A 19,855-nucleotide genomic window follows, 5' to 3' on the forward strand; every position below is an offset into this window, starting at 1 on the left:
GTCTCCCACATTGCAGGCGGATTCTTTACCAGCTGAGCCATAAGGGAAGCGCTACCTGGGGGTGGATCAGTATTCAACATCACAGACATCACAGATTTGCATATTTATTAAGAGTATTCCAGTAGATGGCAGTGTCTTGACGAAGGGTGTTTTTAAAAATTTGCAATGGCCCACAGCCTTGACTTGACCAAAAAAACACTAAAAGTCTTAACTAAAGGGACTCCATGAAATTAGCAGCAATTTTCATTTTTCAGAAACAAAGTTCTATGCCTTTAAAGTCAGAAAATATAAAGGGTAAAGCAACTATAGGCAGAGCTACTCAAATATCAATTTCATTTGTTCTGCTTCCTGTTTATTTTCTTAATTGCTTCCGTGTAATCCAGTGTTCTTCATTTGTAATCTTTTACTTTCTAAGGTAATGGAACATTGTTCTCTTAACGCCTCTTAAAAAACGAAAAGGGGAAATTGCACAAATTGAAGCAGTGCATCGCACTCTAACAAATTTGTGCAATTTCTATTACTGACTCATAAATATTTAAGGACAGGCATGCAAACCACCACCCAGGCAAATTCTATATTGGACACTTTCAAGTACATATGTTTTTTAGTAAACACTGTAAAGTGCCTTTATCTAAATCACAGAAAAATAGCCCGCATTTCAAATTCTGAAAATTGGGCAAATTAAATATTGGTTGGCACAGCATGATCTGACTCTACCTTTCTGATTTTCCCACTTCTGCTTTTCATCTAGTAATGGAGGGGGAAAAAAAAAAAAAAAAAAAAACTATTCAGGTAAATACTTCCTGGCTCCTGGAGCAGAGCAAGCCAGGTGTGAGAAGGTTTTCTCATAGGCCTGCAATCTGATATCCCCATGGACACTGAATTATTAACGGAGAAGAGAGAACAAATAACCAAGAGAAGGTTCTTGGCAGCCATTGTTTGCAGTTCATGGTGTAACACAACGTCAAGCATGTCCAATTCACCTGCCAGGAGCTATCTGATTCTTACTCTAGGGTTCCATTTTCCTACTTCGATCTTATCCAGCAGCTGGCTGGGTGATGGTCCATGTCAGAAGATGTAGATCTTCTTTTTATTCCATTAAACTTTGGGATCTGGTTATGATATCATGCCTCATATATTTTCATCTACAAATGATCGTATTAGCTGGTTATCTGCTCCCGGCAGAACCTAGGGTTGTGCCGGGAAAGGAAGTCGAAAAATCAAGATTGTATTAGTCTCTTAAGCCTCCAGTCTTTCTGTTCTCCTGGGTCCACGTGGACCCATCTCATTTGTCAGGCAGAATGGCATTAAGAATGCCATGCGCTATCTCAAAGGGGACGCAGAGACTTCTTTACACTTAGATTGAATTTTCTCCACTCTAAGGTTAGACAGGCAGAAGAACTGCTGTTTTAGCACTTCCAGTGAAGCTCCAACTGAAGGACTGATTCAACGGAGGTGCCCCCGGGAGGGCACAGACACGCGTGGAAAAAGGGTAAGGTCAAGGCAAGGGTGAGCAGGACCACACGATCCAAAATCCCAGCTGCTAAGCAGATTGATTTCACTGGCTGGCCACATGGGGTGCCCTGGTGGACTGTCTTCTCCTTTGCTTTTCGGAAGATGATCCTAATTTAAGTGGCTGAGTCTAAGTTATTAGAATGATTTTTTAAAAAGACATTTTCAATCTAGTTCTTTAAATGTTGTCTAGGATTTGCTTCAAAATAATCTAGGGGAAGGAAGAACAAAACGAAGGGATGGATGAGACAACATTCGTGAACTAACATGAACTGCTAATTGTTTAAACTCTATCCTGGGGACATTCTCTGCTTTTGCCTATATTTGAAATTTTCCATTGTAAGAGGTTTTGAACAATGAGACTGAGAGTCAGTGATCCAGAAACCTGACAGTTACTGGTTTCAACCCTTGGCTTTACCTAAAACCTCTTTTATGAAACAGCGAACAAGGAATGTTGTCTAACATCACTTTTCTCTTTCCATGTCTCCAATCTTGTAATCGAGATATCGACAAAGAGAACTGCCAATGGACAGCTGTGATGAGGGGGGATTGGATGAGGAGAGGGGTGCAGTCATCAGCCTTTATGGGATGGGCTTCCTGTAGCCTGGGTAAACCAGCACACATCAGAATGCCAAGCTACGGAGTGTCTCACCCTGGGCTGCTACACTTTCCCTCTGTTCTTGTGGTTGCAATTGCAGTGAAGATTAATAATGATAATCAACTGTGGTGGAAGTTGTGGGTTGATAAAGGACAGGGAGAGAATTGTAGAGAATCAGTTTCTTTCTTCAGCACTGCACATCTCTTTTGCCCTCTGGTTCTCCCGGATCTCCAGACCTCAAGAGCAGACCCCAACGTGTAGAGGGGCTCAGGCAACCACTGGCATTTGGAAGTGCCTGATCCCAATACTGCACTGAGGCCAGCATCCAGGGCTGCCCTTCATAAGTAAAGCATCTCAAATGTGTCCAGGAACCCTTAAACATGGACAACTCCAAACTCTGACTTCAATCATTAGTGATCCTTCTGGATGGTCAGCTTCTTCTAGGAAATCAAACATGGGAAATCAGGTAACTAACCAAATGTTCCACTTAGTACTTAAAAAAATCAGGAGATGTGGAAATTTGGAGGCTTGATGCAAATCGTTTTGGAAAGTATCACAAATCATACCTTAAAACATAACCCCCATTAGTTGATCTTGTGCAAACTTCTTATAAAAAACATAGTTCTTTCTAAAACAGGAATCAAAAAAGAAGAGATAGAACTAGTATTTTTTCGTTATTTCTGCTATCAGTAACTCAGGTTATAGAGGATTTCTTGGCACAAGGCAGCTTGATTCTATTCCACCTTAAGTAATGAGGTGAGAAGGGAAAAAAAAAAGAGATCTCTTTGACGAGAGGCTAATTGGGCAAGTTGCCCACTCAAAGGAAAAATAAAAACACACCAAGGATTTTGTCAGAGAACAATAAACCGAGAAACCCGTAACATTGATTTCTGAACACTACATCATGGGGTGGGGTGGGGGGCCCATAGGAAGCATCTCTTCCTTTGCTTTGGGCAAAAGATCTGATTTGGATTTCTTCTTACTCATAATCTCCCAGCAACAGGAGAATTTAAGGATTGCTTCATATTTGCCAAATGGCTTTAAAAAAAACGTCTTTTCTATCCTATAATTATGTTCCAGCTCCAGCCAAGGGAATTGAGGCTATGAGGCATATTTCACTTGTTTGGGGCGAGTTCAAACCTCCTCTTACCTCTTCCCAGGGAACATCTGAAGAGCATGCCGTAACAAGGTCTCTCAGCATACCTTTCCTTTACATAAGTATCATCATGCCGCCTTAAAGAGCCAGCCGGAAACCTCCAAGGAGGCGCAGCTGGGGTCCTGCCCAGGTCACCTTTAATGCACTGGTGCGCCCACCCCCGCGGTGCTGGGCGTGTTGGCTGCTCACAGCGAGAACCACCCTCGTGGTTGGAGAGGGGGGCCACACATTCCCTGCTGAATTAGTAGATAATAAGGGGGTACCAAGAGCTGGCTCCTTTACCTCGAGGCAGGATTTACCCTGTGGTGCAATCCATGTCTCAGAACTCTCCGTGGAAGGGAACTGGAGCTCGAACCCAGCTCACACCCCGTTCTCGCTCAGCTCCCCTTCTCTCCCAACCCACTGCACCCCCGCAGGTCGCCCTGAGAGCACACCCATATGAGAATCCTGTCTCAGGCTCTGCGTCTAGGGAACCTGATCTGTGACACTTCAGGAAGCCTATGGAAGCAAATTAAAATTGACTCCTATTATCTTTAATCTGCTGTCTTTTGATGTCTACCAATCTGGCCAATTTCATGTGTTTAGACAAACGAACATAGCATAGATATTTAAAAAATAGCCTTAAGATTACATTTTATGCTTTTGAACTGTGGTGTTGGAGAAGACTCTTGAGAGTCCCTTGGACTGCAAGGAGATCAAACCAATCAATCCTAAGGGAAATCAACCCTGAATATTCATTGGAAGGACTGATGCTAAAGCTCCCATACTTTGGCCAGTTGATGTGAACAGCAGACGCATTGGAAAAGACCCTGATGATGGGAAAGATTGAAGGTAAAAGGAGAAGAGAGTGGCAGAGGATGAGACGGTTGGATAGCACCACTGATTCAATGGACATGAAACTGGGCTAACTCCGGGAGATGGGGAAGGGACAGGGAGGCCTGGGATGCCGCAGTCCATGGGGTCACAACGAGCTGGACACGTTTAGTGACTGAACAACAAGATTATATGCTGAAGGCAGTCTGGAACGTCCAGCAGTTCACACCTCCTATTTGGGCATCCAACTGAACAGACAAAATCACTTCTCTACCCACCCAGACCAATTTCCCAACACAACGCACAGGCCAGATCAGGTCGCAAGACTAGTTTCCCATCTGTATACCCACGCCTGGGTTCTGCTAGAGGCAGATTCTGTCCCTAATAGTATATATACTGTATACCCTGCTCTCTTTTAATCACTGTTTAATATGTGCCAGTCCCACATTTCAATTCACAGGATTACAAAGAAGAAACAGCTCAGGTGAAGATTCAAAGGAGCACTGTTCCTGTGTACTCTGAGCATCCTGTGTGATGCGCGGAGCCTGATTCCTGTCACATCTTCTGCCCCAAGAATTAAAACCCCCAAATCCATCAACAGTTCCCACAAGGAAGAATCTAAGTTTTCTCAGGAAATAAAGTGCCTTGACTTAAAGCCTTCCAAGGGGGAGAAACATCCTTCCCTGGTGGTCCAGTGGTTAGGACTCTGCTGCCAATGCAGGGGGGACAGGTTCCATCTCTGGTTGGAGAACTAAGATCCCACATGCAGCATGGCATGTCCAAGAGATAAATAAAATACATTAAAAAAAAAGCCTTCCAAGTGGGAGACTGTCTCTCCCCAGAGCTCCTTTCCCAGTGATGGTGTCTGCGCTTGTTGGCACTTGCCTGCCAGCTCAGATCTGGGTGGTTATAAGGCTCGGAACGGGTGGCAGACGGGCAGGCAGCCCCCTGGCTAACCTTCTCTGAAAGCTCCTCTGGCAAATGGGGACGCTTCCTTACCTACAGTTGTTAGTGATGTCAGTTTTCCTGCATGTTTTGAAAGCACTGTCTTTCTTCTACATTTTTGCTCTCCTAACAATGCCGTGAGTTAAAAAGGTGGGATGTCCCTGGCGACAAATGATCAGCTTGCAGCGCAAAGCTCCTGAGGAACACAGCTGAACTCGGTCTACCAACCGAGTGAGGTTTTCCCCGAGACACAGACCCAGCTTCCAGCTCCCAGTCTGGCCACCGCTTCAACCCTCAAGTCAGGAAACTTTAGCCCAAGAGGATAATAAGTATCCACTTCACAATATCATTGTAAGGAATTAAAAAAAAAAATAGCATAAGGAAAACTCGCAGGACAGTGACACCCTCAGATGTTTAATAACTATGAATGGTCTTTCCCCTTGGGGTCCTTTGCTTTCCCTACTGTTTCCACCAACCACGTTCAAACCCAAAACGGTGGAAAGGGGGTGACTTCTGAACCCAGTGAAAGAAAAAGGTTTGAAGAACGCTGTTCAAACTGTGATGTGGGCCTGATGACTCCCACAGCGGGTATTCCGAGGGGACCCCCCGGTGGCCTACCTGGTGGTCGTCCGGATGGTGTTTTCTTTCTGAGTGTGCTCTTTGCTCACCTTCTCTGTAAAGAGAGAGAATGAAACAGACATCTCTTAGGTTGCTCTGACTTAATCTGTGTGTTTAAGGCTGAAGCAGAAACATCCTCCACACCTCTTTCTCTCTTGTGGTTTTCTTTTGGTTTCTCTTTCAAGCAGTCAAACCCCTCCTGTCTTACTGATAAAGACAGGCAACAGAAGCATGTCAACAGCATCTACCAAAATAGTTGATTAAAAACCAATCAAAGGGAAAGAGTTATTAACAAAGTACAAGCGTGTGTCTGATTTTCATCAGGCCTCAGTAAGTACATGTACATACCACACACACACCCCCACACACACACCACACACACACCCACACACACACAGATGTGCACAAAGATAGTTATTTCGATTATATTTTCCCCCAACTGAAAAATGTCTGTTTTTCTCTGATTCAGCATGAAAACTGCAGTTGTTGCAACTGTTCTGCTTCTGACTTTGATGACAACCTTTAAGCATTCCGTATTGTCAGGCCCCTTTGTGAGGCAGGCTATAAAAACAGTCGTTAAGACCTCTGGGTGTGAGAGTCATTGAGCGCTTATTCTGATAAATGTCACAGGGGACAAAAAAATATCATTAGACGAGGGGAGGTAAACTCTCCCTTACTCCGTCTTGAGGTCTGTATCTACCAGCTGTCAGAAATTATTTAATTAGCTTTCAAGAGCACAAAAGTTGACCTCTGGTCTTCCCTAACCAGTTCAAATGTGAGGCTTCTGACTGTCACAGCTCTCAATGGCTTCTTTTAAGTCTCCAGAGGAAACCTGGCCACCTCTACAAGGGTTTCAGATTTCAACGGCAGGGCAAGCGAAAAACCCCTAATCTCATGGATTCGGGGAGAAAATGTAAACAAAGATTAATGCTATCTTTCCCATGCTTTTAAACACTCGTCTGAGGCTGCTGTGTACATGTTTGTGTGGACGACTCCTTTCTGTCCACTCAACAGTGACAATGAGGGTGAATTTGGATTCACAGGCAGGGTTCTTTGAGAGAGCAGGAAATCGGGGCTAAATGACTTGCTTGAGGTCACCGGGGCGGTCAGTGACAGCGCCAGGGTGAGAACTCTCAGACACAAAGTTTTGAGCTGATAGTAGACCGTGATAATGCACTGCTGGAGATGGAGACTTTTTGAAAAGAGCCTCACTGGCCTCACTTCTGCAAATCTGAACGGCCAAATCACTCACAAAATTACATTGTTTTTAGAGATGCATTCAGCCTGTTTTGCTTTTTTTCTTTCTTTAAAGAAAAGCATCTTGCATGTGTGGAGCATATTTGGAACTTGCAAAGAACTATATGGCCTATTCAGTTCACTGACTTCACTGTTTCCACCTCTTTGAGCTCTGCACAAGCACAGTTCTTGTTTGAGAACCCACAGCCACCATCTTCAGCACCAACAAGTAACTTCACTGCTATGGGTAGTGTCACAAGGCCAACGAGAGAATGAGCTATCAGAATGGCATACAGATCCTAGCTTCTTTCCTTTTTCTGGGGTTTTTCTTAGTGGAGAAAAGTTAGCACTTAAATAATGTGGCATTTAAATAATGGGTGTTTTAAATCTGCAAGTCATAGCAAAACAGAGTTCATGAAACATCAGTGACAAATGCTACTGATGCCTGAATTTTAGTATGTAGGCCAATGCTTGACCAAAGATAAAGTATCTGTGTTTCTATATAAGTCTGAATCTTACATGAGTCTCCTTCATTCATCTCAATCACATTCAAACAGTAACAGCACATTAAATTTGATAACAATGAAGAGGATGCTGCTTGAAAGAGGTAATAAAGGGAACAACTTAGGTTCTAGGACCCTTACCTATTCTATCAAGACATTTAGCTGAGCTAGCAACTGACTTCTAGACTTTGAATTCTAAGTAGTCAAAGTAGAAAAGGTTGGTTTACAGAAAATGTTCTACCAGGTTATAGCTGGGGAAAGAGTCCTTACAGTTTCATCTTTTACTTTTCCCTTTCCTTGGCTTTTTTTTGCAGGGGCAAGATATAGTAAAATCTCATTAATTCCGATCACACTACTTTGGAATTCACGGTAATTCAGCCACTGTTAGAGTAAACTGAAGTTAATCTTTTGCACATTAGGAAAAAAAAAAGGCTGTTAATCAGATCAACTGCCTAAACAAAACTAGAGGTGAGATATTTCATCCATGCAGCAGGGATCTTTTGCATGGAACTGAATAGAGTTCTAATTTCAAATGATTCTTAACTATTTATTAAAGAAAGTTTGGCAGGAGTTTGACTTGGCAACATCTGATGGACTGTTCATTTGAGTGGCGGAATCCATGTTAAAGTAACAAAATGGATTTCTGTCTAAAAAAGCCTACTATGCAGGTGTTTTTTTTACTTTATTAGAGTGGCTTTCCCTCAAATCAGTCCCAACTATTGACTTTTTTTTTCCTGCAAGAAAACGTACCTGACAGTTGAAAAAGCAGCTCGGAAGCCATCTTCACGGAGATGTCCTGACTGAAGAGGTTTCTCTCCGGGGGTACTCTGCCTTCTGGCAGCTTCTGCAAGGGTTCCGTTTTCTCTCGCCCGATTAAAGTGCTGTAGCCAACATTGCAGCTGGGTGATATCGAGACCTGCGAGTCCTGGATGTCAACCTCCATAGGCTCCTCTTTAATCTTCACCATCTGAGTGTCCTTGTAGCTTTCCGCTGCAAACAGGTGAATGAAGAACAAAAATGCTAGAGTTTCTTAATTCTGAACCAAACCCAGTCTTTTATCACAGAGAGAACCACAAGGGAGTGGTTAAGAAGAAAGCACCGTGGCACACTGGAACACAGTTTGAAAACCTTCTAGTTTAACCTTACGACCGACCTAGCAATCCTTATTCCTGGGCATATGCCCTGAGAAAACCGTAATTCAAAAAGACACGTGTACACATGTGGCGGATTCATGTTGATGTATGGCAAAACCAATACAATATTGTAAAGTAATTAACCTCCAATTAAAATAAATAAATTTATATTAAAAAAAGACACGTTACCCCAATGTTCTCTGAAGCATTATTTTTAATAGCTAGGACATGGAAGCAACCTAGGTGTCCGTCAGCAGATGAATGGATAAAGAAGAGGTGTATACAATGGAATGTTACTCAGCCATAAAAAAGGAATGAAACTGGGTCATTTGTAGCACCGTGGAGTGAACCTAGAACTCTTGTCATACAGAGTGAAGCAAGTCAGAAAGAGAAAAACAAGTATCATATAATAACGTATATATGTGGAATCTAGAAAAATGTTACGGACGAACCTATCTGTAGGGAAGGAATGGAGATGCAGACGTAGAAAAGAGATATGAGGACCCAGCGGTGGGGAGGAGGGGCTGGGTGAACTGGGGCAGCAGCACCAGCATATACACCCTGCCGAGGGTGAGACAGACAGCTGGTGGGAGGCTGCTGTGCAGCACCGGGAGCTCAGCTCGGTGCTCTGCGATGAGGTAGAGGGGCGGCAGGGAGACTCCAGAGGGACGGGACCTATGTATACATACAGCTGATTCACTTTGTTGTACAGCAGAGATGAACAGAATATTGTAAAGCAATTACACTCCAATTTTTTTAAAAAATAGAAAACTGGTTTAACTCATCTGACTTCTGGAAAAGGTAGGAAACAGACGCTCGGAGAGGTCAAGTGACTTGCTCAAGGCCGCACAAATGGCAGCAGAAGCAGGGTGAATGTCTCCCAGATCTAGAACCAGGTTTCCTGACTGCAGCCTCGCAAGCACTGTCACACGCTATTTCTTCTCTGCCATGCTGCTTCTAGAACTTACAGAGAACACAGCAAATATCTGCCCTTGTTTTATATTTCTAACATACTCAGCTTCAGTGAATCAAGTAAGAGCGAGCACATTCATACTATGATTTTCTCCCCCTCTTTTGAAAGCTCCGATCAATATTTTTTTCTTTCTTTTCCAGGGCACCTAAATTAATAAAGAATAAGTAGGGTTGATGCAACCGAGACATTTACACCTTGATGGGAGCTAGTAATCCTCAAGACCACCTAGGAAGTTAATTGCAGCCCAAGGAGTAACACTTAGGAAAACAGCAATCCTACAAGTTATAATAACAGTTCAACCTGCTGACTGCTCTAGCTTGGGTGTGGCTATTGAACATTTGGTCTCTAGCTTGAAACATACATTTACTTTGGAAGGCGAGAGTGTCTTTATGGACATGTGTTCCTTAGCGTTGATGAGAGAACACCCTGGAAACAAGGTGGGACAATTAGCCCAGCCATTAATTTGGGTCACTTTAAAAAAAGGCCACACTTTCAAATCAGTAAACATTTGTTAGCTATTACTGTACACTGTACACTCAAGCATTCTGGAAAACCTAAAAAAATCCAAAAAGGACTAGATAGATAGATGACAGACTGGATTACCTAGGCAGGCCCTGAAGCCAATGACAGGTGTCCATATCATACACGGATGAGAACGAGACAGAGACACAGTGGAGAAGGCCGCATGGGGACAGACACTGTGCTGCAGACTGAATGCTGGGATTCCCACCCCCGAGTTAGTATGTCGAAGCCTAGTCACCAATGTGACAGTGTTCGGAAGTAGGGCCTTTGGCAGGTGATTAGGTCTCGAGGAGCCATCCCCCATGCACTGCGTTAGTGCCCTCGTAAAGAAAACCCCGGACAGCTCCCTTGCCCCTTCTTCCATGTGAGGACACAGGGCAAAGATGCCTGACAGTGAACCAGGAAGAAGGCTCTCACTTGACCATGCTGGCACCTTGATCCTCGACTCCCAGATGCCAGATCTGCAAGGAATACATTGTTGTTGTTTACAAGCGACCCAGTCCATGATGTTCTGGTACAGAAGCCCAAACAGACGGAGACAGAGAGTGGAGTTTTGCAGTCACAAGTTAAGGACTGCCTGGAGCCAATAGAAATTTGGAAGGAGTGCTGAAAGATTCTCCCCTAGAACCTTCAGATTTCAGACTTCTGGCCCCCATTTCTGTTGGTTTCAGCTACCACGTTGGTGGTCATTTGTGATGGATGGATGGATAGATAGATACATATTGGGTTGGCCAAAAAGTTCATTTGGGTTTTTCCTTAAGGTCCTAAGGGAAAACTGGAATGAAATTTTTGGCCAGCCCAGTGGATGGATAAATAGACAGATAATGACAGACATAACAGTAAGAGGCAATAGTAAGCAAGTGCAGATCTGTGGGACAGTTAGGAAATATGACAGGGAAATCTCATTGCTCTAAGTGGGGTAGTCAGAGAAAGCTAGGCTCTCCTTGCCAAGTATGAGGCAGGTGAAAGTCAAGTATATGCAGATTATTGATTTGCAATAAAGAAGATAGAGGAGTATTTTTAATAAAAGAAAATTAATAGGGTGCTACCCATAAGATTTCATGTAAGAAGTGTGCTAATTGTGCTTTTTTTCTTCCTGACGTATTACACGTGCTTCTCAGAGAAAATGACCTGATTTTTGTCAGCAACTAAACTGCAGGCAACTGTTATATTTAATTTAGATCCCTCTCCCCACATTCCTGTCAAGTTGTTTTTTTTTTCTTTTTTCTTTGCATGTCTGTGATGCTCATAAAAACCAAGTCCATTGATTTGATCATCCTAAAAAAAAAAAGGAAAAGAAAAGAAGAATATAAAGCTTTCCAAGTTACATGCCTGGCTTCTATGCCTTTACTTCTGGCCCATCTAATTCTTTCTTGAGTCCTAACTGCACCCCCTGACCCCTTAAGGGATTTGGGGACTTGACAGCCATCCTGACCTTCCCTTAGATCACCCATAGGCGCAGTCAGCACACACAGTGCCCTCTTTGTGTCCCCTCAAACTACTCAGGATTCGGAAAATAAACAGTGGGGTCAGTGTCACAGGTACATAATGATGTCTCTGAACCTTGCCAGTCATTCCAAGGCCCGAGGACAAACTCAAAGCGATGCTAGAAAGGGATTCATTTCGTTAAAAAAAAGGAAAAAAAAAAACAACAACAACTTAACAAACATAAAAAGAGCAAAGCCAGAAAGAAGCTCTATTATTTATCTCCCCAAAAGCCCCTTTTCCCCAGCTTTGCTCCTGGATTAAAAATCACCTGTTTCCACTCCTGGATTTAATGAAATCAGTTTTGTCCATCAGCTTTCAAATGTTTTATTTTTCATATTTTTAAACATTTTAATACAACAAAGATAAAAAATAATATATTAGTTAAATCTGGATTTAATTTAGAATCAAAATATTTAGTGAAATATGACACCGTGCTTCAAGGTATGGCTAACCACAGGAACTATCACATCTTCAAGTAACACTAAAATTACCTGAAACACTAAAGTAACACTTCATGTTTCTCTGCAGCTTGGGTGACATTTTAGGCAGAATTCTTAGAAGAAAAATGTCCACTTTCTGCTGTCTGCTTAGTCGCTCAGTTGCCTCCAACTCTTTGCGACCCCATGGACTGTAGCCCACCACGCCCCTCTGTCCCTGGAGACACTCCAGGCAAGAATACTGGAGTGGGATGCCATGCCTTCCTCCAGGGGATCTTCCCAACCCAGGGACCGAACCCAGGTCTCCAGCATTACAGGCAGATTCTTTACCGACTGAGCCACCAGAGAAGCCCAAGCTAATTTTGCTTACCCCATTAAGTACCAGTTTCCAAACCCTTTGTTTCATATCAAAAATACTTCAATCATCCTAACAATTCATAGATGCTCTGAATAACAGATTGTTAAATTTAAACATTTTAAAGATGATATTACTAACTGGTAACATTACTTGGCTAGTTCAGACAACCTAGTAGTTCAGATTGAAACAGACCTGAAATAACAATGAAATTAACATAGTATTCCTTCTCCCTCCATATTGGGCACAAAGCTTCCTTATGTTTAAACATGAGTACACTGAATAAAAGTCCTCTGGCTAATTTAGGGTAGAACATATTCTAAAAAACCAACTTTGAGGGGAGCTGAATTATGACTTATAGATTTCACAGATGTTTTTATTGAACTTAATGCAAAATAATAGGCCACATGTTAGTTACTTGAAACTGGTGGCATTTACTGTGGGGTGAGGGAAAGGTGAGAGGGGAACCACAGTCATTTCAGTCATTCAAAGCTACTCAAAGACAGAGAAGGAAAATACCTTCAATCTCTTTCCTTTCTCATTGGTCACCTGAAGCAATCTGACTTGTGATGTTACCAACAAATCAGTTGTATAAAAGCTACTTGGGATAATTTCAAGTATGATTTTTCCCTGACGTGCTTTCTTCTCTTTCTTATGACAACTCTTGACCTTTCAAAACTGCACAAAACACTGATGGCTGTTAAAAAACCTTTAGCATTTGTAAATCTACCTGACAGACCCCAGACTCACTGAGAAGTTTTCAAACTGACAGCTCAGTGGGCAAGTGAGACATAATTCAATAAATATTTGTATAGTCCTTGCACTTCCACGCGATAGCATCACTGCCAAGTGTCTTCTTACCTTTTTTAAAAGGTAGGATTTCTGAACCTACGGACATTTGAAGCCAGACACTTCCCTGCCGTGGGAGGCTGTGCTGTGCACTGCAGGATGTTCAGCAACATCTCTGGTCTCTAACCACTAGGTACCAGAAGCACCAGTCCTCTAATTGTGACAACCACAAATAATTCCAGACATCTCCAAAGTCTTTTGGGGGGCAAAATCTCCCCAATGGAAAAATACGGCTGTAAAGTTTTGCCACACTCTTTGTTTTTGCCCCTTCTCCTCTGACCCCATTTAATTAGCACCCAAGGCAAAGAAGAAAGAAGCTCCTTCTAAGTTCCAGCTTGGTTCAACAGTATCTCAGCCCAGCTGGCCGAGGATGCAGGAAGTGGGCTGATGGGAACAAAGTTTCTGCTACATTTCTTTCTTGGTCCCCAGCTCGCTCCCTTTTGTGTGGAGCATGGTAATATAGGGGCTTCCCAGCAGGCGCACTGGTAAAGAATCCCCAAGCAGGAGATGCGGGTTTGATCCCTGGCTTGGGAAGATGCCCCGGAGGAGGGCATGGCAACCCACTCCAGTACTCTTGCCTGGGAAATCCCGTGGACAGAGGAGCCTGGCGGGCTACAGTCCATGGGGTCGCAAAGAGTCAGACACGACTTAGCGACTAAACAGCAACAGCATTCTAACATAACAAGGGTTGAATTCATCACTTCACTCACTCTTAGCTTTGAATTCCCTACCCAGGGACATGTCTACACATTCAGGATTTTACTCTTTCCCAACATCTTCCCCCTTCACACACATTTCCGATTCCTCTGGAATCTCTTCCTAAAATGATAAGACAAATATTAATTTGACTCCAGTGGTCTCTACTGCTATTTCAACAGAGAACTTGGCATATGGGAAAAGATGGGAGAGTGTTAAAAGGAGGTGATGCCTGGGAGGTAGATTGCGGGTGACTGTTTAGTACAATGCTTATTTGTATTTTATAATTTTCTATGATGAATATGGGTATCTTGTCATGTAGTTGTTTGTTTTTTTTTTTTTTTAATGGAAAACAATTACATGTACTGGTAAAAAGCCACTACTTCCTCTTTAGAGGTGCACAGAACAGTGTGCATGCCTGGAAGCATCAGAAGAGTTGTTTGTGACTCCAACAAACCACACTCAAACTCTGCTTGGCAACAGAGGAGAAAAAAGCAATGGGAATGCCATAACACTGTTTTCTTTCCCGTCTTCATAAACACAAATATCAAACTGGGTTATTTCATTCATCAGTCACTTGGTTATTCTATACTCTTTTTTTTTAAACGTCTGCCATGTACTCAGAACCATGACGGCTGATTCATGGTATTCAGAGGTAAATAAGACATGGTTCTTGCCCTCAAGCAGTTTAAATCCAAATGGACAGATGACCAAACAAGTATCAACAGCCCTCTCATACGAGGAGTAAAATTCAAATGCAGGGTGGGAAGAGGAGTCGTGGAAGATCAGAAACCAAAGCACAGAAGTGGAATTGTACTCGACCAGGAGCATCCAGGGAATATTACATTGTCTGTCTGTCTGGAGCATCAAAGCTGGGAGGTGCAACGGGCTCCCTGACTGAGCAGGACTCGGGGGCGTCAACGTAAGAGCAACTCTATCTTTGTCTGCCAGTCTTTAAACCTGCCCAGCAGGAAAACATTCTTCTCTTGTTCCTGGGTGAAAACTCAGGCAGGTTTAAAACCTGGTAATGCTTAGATAATGCAAGGCCTAACAACTCTTTAAATAGCAAAAAAAAAAAAATAATGTTCTTGTTTCAGGATACAGCAGGCTCAGCCCCATGGGTTAATCCACAGCTCAGCCCTTTCGTGAAGGTGATCCCTGTTCCTCCCTGGAAGGGTTCCCAGGATGCCCGAGATGGGGGAAGTGGTCGGGTCGGCTCCCTCTCCCTGTCTTGCTGCCTTCTCCCCATCACACTAGCTGTCCTTCCAGACCCCAGAATCAGAGAAGCGGGGAGGTGGTGGGAGGAGAGATGAGGGGAGGGAAAGCTCACTTCCCTGTTCTAGAATGGTTTTACCCTCTTTAGGTTGGTGGACATCTCTCCTATGGGATTCGCCCATGGGGTCTTCCGAGACTTCTGACTTGGTGATTATCCCCGGCATTCTTTACCTGGCTGAACGCCCTCTAGTCTGGGCTCACTGATTTCCCCCACTGCCCCCATGGACACCCTTGCAGGCCTCCATCTCGCGAGTGGGCAAGGGTGCCATCAAGTCTCCAAGCAGCTCCTAGACAGCATTTTTGATAACATCCCTGGTGACCCTCCTGTGGGAATCCGGTCCATGCTGGGGCCACAGGGAACACCTGCCTCTTCATTTGATCAAAGAGAGTGAGTTCAGGCCCCATGCAGACCACACCAAGACAGTCTGCCATCTCTCAACCTTGTCAGGTGCCAGGCCATGAGGCTCCCCACTGAGGAAAACACGTGACCGACTCTGCAGATAATGTCCCTTGCAGATATGATGTGAGAGGCTGGAACCCCTCTTCCTGTCCCCATTTCCCTGCAGTGGGGGAATCACAGCCCAGTTCTCTACAAAATCCCCTCGCCCCAACCTCCAATAACCTCTCACTTTTATACTCTCTCCATTTGACTAAGAAGTACAAGGCGTGTGTGTGTGTGTAAAATACATGTAACATAAATGGATCGTTGTAACTATTTTCAAGCATACCATTCAGTGGCAGTAAGTACGTTCACGCTGCTGTGCAGCCATCACCCCTACCCAGCTCCAGAATTTTTCATCTCCCCCCTGAAACTTTACCCATAAAACACTAACTCTCCATCTTTCCCTCCCCTCAGTCTCTGGCAACCATCATTCTACTTTCTGACTCTAGGCCAGGAGTTTTCACATTTCTAAAAAATTCTTCAATGCGGTAACCTTGTTACTGAAGCCAGATCTTCCATTTAACATCCTGTTTAGCAAAGAGCATCAGATTATATTCCAGAGAAATTACACTGAAGGGGGGTCAGAGCAGAACATGGAATCTTAAAGGCTGAACCTCGAAGCTGGTCCTAAATGGGTAGCCTGTGAGAATCCAGCCTTTAGCAGGGGTTTGCTTGGAGAAGCAGTATGATCAGACGACATTTTGGAAGGGCAATCGGGCAGGGATGCTTATATGGGACAAAGGGACTGGCAGAAATGGAAATGGGGAGTGGAGGGGACTTTCTGTATTAACAGCAATCCAAGCAAGGAGATGATGAGAGCCTGAACTGCTGTTCACAAGGGGAGAAAAGACTCCCAAGATACTCCAGAGGCTGAACGCTGAGGCACTGGTGGCGGAGTCTGAATCAAGAATGAAGACACCAATGTGACAGTAGTTGCGAAGAAACCTTGTGTATGGTCTGGGTAAGGGGGAGGTGAAATTTTTAAAAGTAACAATTATATGACTTTTAAGCCTCCGAAATTTGGGAAATGCTATTAATAAGAATGGGCTTCCTTTGTGGTGCAGCTGGTAAAGAATCCGCCTGCAACGCAGGAGACCTGAATTCGATCCCTGGGTTGGGAAAATCTCCTGGAGAAGGGAAAGGCTACCCACTCCAGTATTCCGGCCTAGAGAATTCCATGGCCTCTATAGTCCATGGGGTCACAAAGAGTCAGACACAACTGAGCAACTTTCACCACATTCTTCTTCACGCACAAACAAGAATAAGGCAAGATGGGTTGGGGAGAAGTATGAAGGGAGATTTTCAGCTCTATGTTGGCTAAGTATCTGTGATTCCCACAAGAAGTGGAGGTCGTGATGGCTTAGAGGCAGTAAGAAAACAGACAGACCGGAAGTCATCTGAATCCAAGGGGCTGTGTGAGATAGAAAGGGAGGGTGAGTAGAGAGCAGAGGATGGGGAAGAAAAGGAGGGGGAGAAGAGGTGGAGAGGGCGGGGATCCAGCACAGCGGCCACGTGCATGGAGGTCGGCCGGGGAAGGTGGTGATGGCGGCAGCGCGCGGGCGCTGCCCACTCCTGCCTTTGGGCACCCACACCCTTACAAGCGTTCCTTTTCTTAGTGTCTGCCCCATATAAGCCCTCAGCCCCACTCTCCCTGCCAACCTGCCCAAACACACCCCACCGTTCCTCACCTTGCACTCCGTTGCTCGGTTGTATCCAACAGACTCTTTGTGACCCCATGGATTGTAGCCCGCCAGGCTCCTCTGTCCATGGAATTCCCCAAGAATACTGGAGTGGGTTGCCACTCCTACTCTAGAGAATCTTCCCAGCCCAGAGATGGAACTCCCCCGTCTCTTGCATCTCCTGCATTGGCAGGGGGGTTCTTTACCGCTAGCACTGCCTGGGGTTCCTCACCTTATTCCCTTCTCTCGATAATAACCTAGACAGGTTTCAAAATGACTCAGACATCCCTCTGTGAGGGCCTTCCTTTATCTTCATCAGACGGCACCCTTCCCTCCTCTCTCCTACCTCTAGACGGTTCAGACCTTGCTGACGTTGCACTGGGCTGTAGTTTTATTATTTACAGATTTGTTTCCCCTGTGGGCTGCACGCTTGGCAAGGGCCTGGTTCTGATTGCACTTTCATTCCCACGACTCTGAAGATACTGGGTTAATATCTGTCTGTCGCGTGCATCGCTTGAGGCAGAGCACACGGGCGGTGTGCGGTGCTTCTCCCCTCCCCGACGCCTCAGTCTGCCGTGGACGCTCACGCGTGCCAGGAACCTGAAACACAGAAGGGTCCAGCACGGGCAGGGTACTGAAAAGACAACGATGACTGGCTGTGCTCTCTCTCTCTGGACTGCCATCGTGATCCTGACTGGTTTTGAATAACCAGACGCTTAAAAGAGCCTCTAGAAGCAACACCAATGACTCCATATGGAAACATTTCACTTTCTAGAGTGATACCCATGTCAATCAGATGAACTGAAAGTCTTTTGTCTTCAACTTGCCATTCGCAAAAAGTTCTGGGCTGGGCACAAAAACGGGGTCCAGGTATGTGTGAACTGATTCCCGGAGGTGTCAGGTTGATTACTTAAAATTTTGTTTAGAAGCGTGAGTGACAGCTCTCACTGCACTGAAGTGATGCACTTTAGGTAGAGCAGAATCACAGTCAAATCCAGCCCCAAGTGGCCCTGAAACCAACAGAACCAAGTGGAGAAGGGGAGGGGAGGGGGCAGATGGGAAGACCCGCCCCCCCATCTCCCTTCACTCCTCGGATTCAAAAACCAGGGATCCAAGTAACACTGGCCAAATCATCTCTCCGTGGTACAAAGATAAACAAAAAAATCAGATATTCTATCTACTGCTTAATCCATAATCCAGTTAGGATGCTGGGAAGTGATGGCATTCAGTTCAAGTGAAAAGTGCACAGAGGCGCCATCTCTCCTGTTCCTAATCCATGCAATAAGAACAGAACTTGTCCCCCCTACACATCCATCAACAGGTGAATGGATAGAGAAGAGGTAGCATATGCATATGGGCTTTATAGGTGGCTTGGGGGTAAAGAATCTACCTGCCAGTGCAGGAGATGTGGGTTCGATCCCTGGGCTGGGAAGATCCTCTGGAGAAGGAAAGGGCAACCCATTCCAGTGTTCTTGCCTGCGAAATTTCATGGACAGAAGAGCCTGGTGGGCTACAGCCCATGAGGCTGCGAAAGAGTCAGAAAAATATATATTTATATTATAAATTTTTAAATATATATATATACACACATACATATATATGTTAAAGTCACTCAGTCATGTCTGACTCTTTGAGGCCCCATGGACTATACAGTCCATGGAATTCTCCAGGCCAGAATACTGGAGTGGGTTGCCATTCCCTTCTCTAGGGGATCTTCTCAACCCAGGGATCCATTCCCTTCTCTAGGAGATCTTCCCAACACAGGGATCCAAGCCAGGTCTCCTGCATTGCAGGCAGTTTCTTCACCAACTGAGCCACAAGGGAAGCCTATATATATATACACACACACACACACACACATACACACATACATACATACGTATATGATGGAATACTATTCAGGCATTAAAGAGAATGAAATAATGCCCTTTGCAGCAACATGGACAGACCTAGAGATTATCCTACTAAGTGAAGTTAAGTCAGACAGAGAAGTACAAATACCCTATGACATCACTTGCATGTGGAATCTAAAATACGACACAAATGAACCTATGAAACAGAACCATGGACACAGGGGACAGACTGGTGGTTGTCAAGGGGGAGGGATGGAGTGGGAGGTTGGGGTTAGCAGATGCAAGCTTTCATATATAGAAAGGATACACAACAAGGTCCTACTGTATAGCACAGAGAGCTATATTCAACATTCAATGATAAACCATGATGGAAAAGAATATAAAAAAAGAACATATATATATATATATATATATGTATGTATACGTGAGTCACTTTGCTGTACAGCAGAAATTAACACAGCACTGTAAATCAACTATACATCAACTAAAAAAATGATAAACTTCATGTGTCTCCACAGTGGTCCTCAGCTGAGTAAAAGCTCCCTAGTCCTGCTCTGAGGAACAAATCTGATGCCCGGGGCTCACCCATGGCATATTCCACATCCCAGGAGAGAAAATTCAGGCTCCTACTGTCCCTACTGGATGTATGGGTCATCTCTTCCCAAGGAAGGAGAGAGGAAACGCTCTCCACGAAAGGAACAGCGGTGCAGCAATCTTCCTCTAGTTCTCCTAACACACAAGAACCTTCGAGAACAGTGTTCCACTGCCTCTT

At 44.4% G+C, this 19,855-nt stretch overlaps 1 protein-coding gene across 6 annotated transcripts in view; it reads right to left on the bottom strand.

Annotated features, from left to right (window-relative positions):
- The window catches only part of ZNF827 (zinc finger protein 827), a 190,338-nt gene that overhangs the window by 79,818 nt on the left and 90,665 nt on the right, over positions 1 to 19,855 (bottom strand). For all 6 annotated transcript variants that reach the window (XM_027567456.1, XM_027567457.1, XM_027567461.1 and 3 more), the window contains exons 6-7: positions 8,132 to 8,371; positions 5,643 to 5,697 (exon numbers count right to left, since the gene is read on the bottom strand). In XM_027567456.1, coding sequence (XP_027423257.1) covers positions 5,643 to 5,697; positions 8,132 to 8,371 — 295 coding nt within the window. The remainder of the gene's footprint in view (positions 1 to 5,642; positions 5,698 to 8,131; positions 8,372 to 19,855) is intronic.

Source organism: Bos indicus x Bos taurus, chromosome 17 (assembly GCF_003369695.1).
Source record: "Bos indicus x Bos taurus breed Angus x Brahman F1 hybrid chromosome 17, Bos_hybrid_MaternalHap_v2.0, whole genome shotgun sequence".
NCBI classification, from domain to species: Eukaryota; Metazoa; Chordata; class Mammalia; order Artiodactyla; family Bovidae; genus Bos; species Bos indicus x Bos taurus.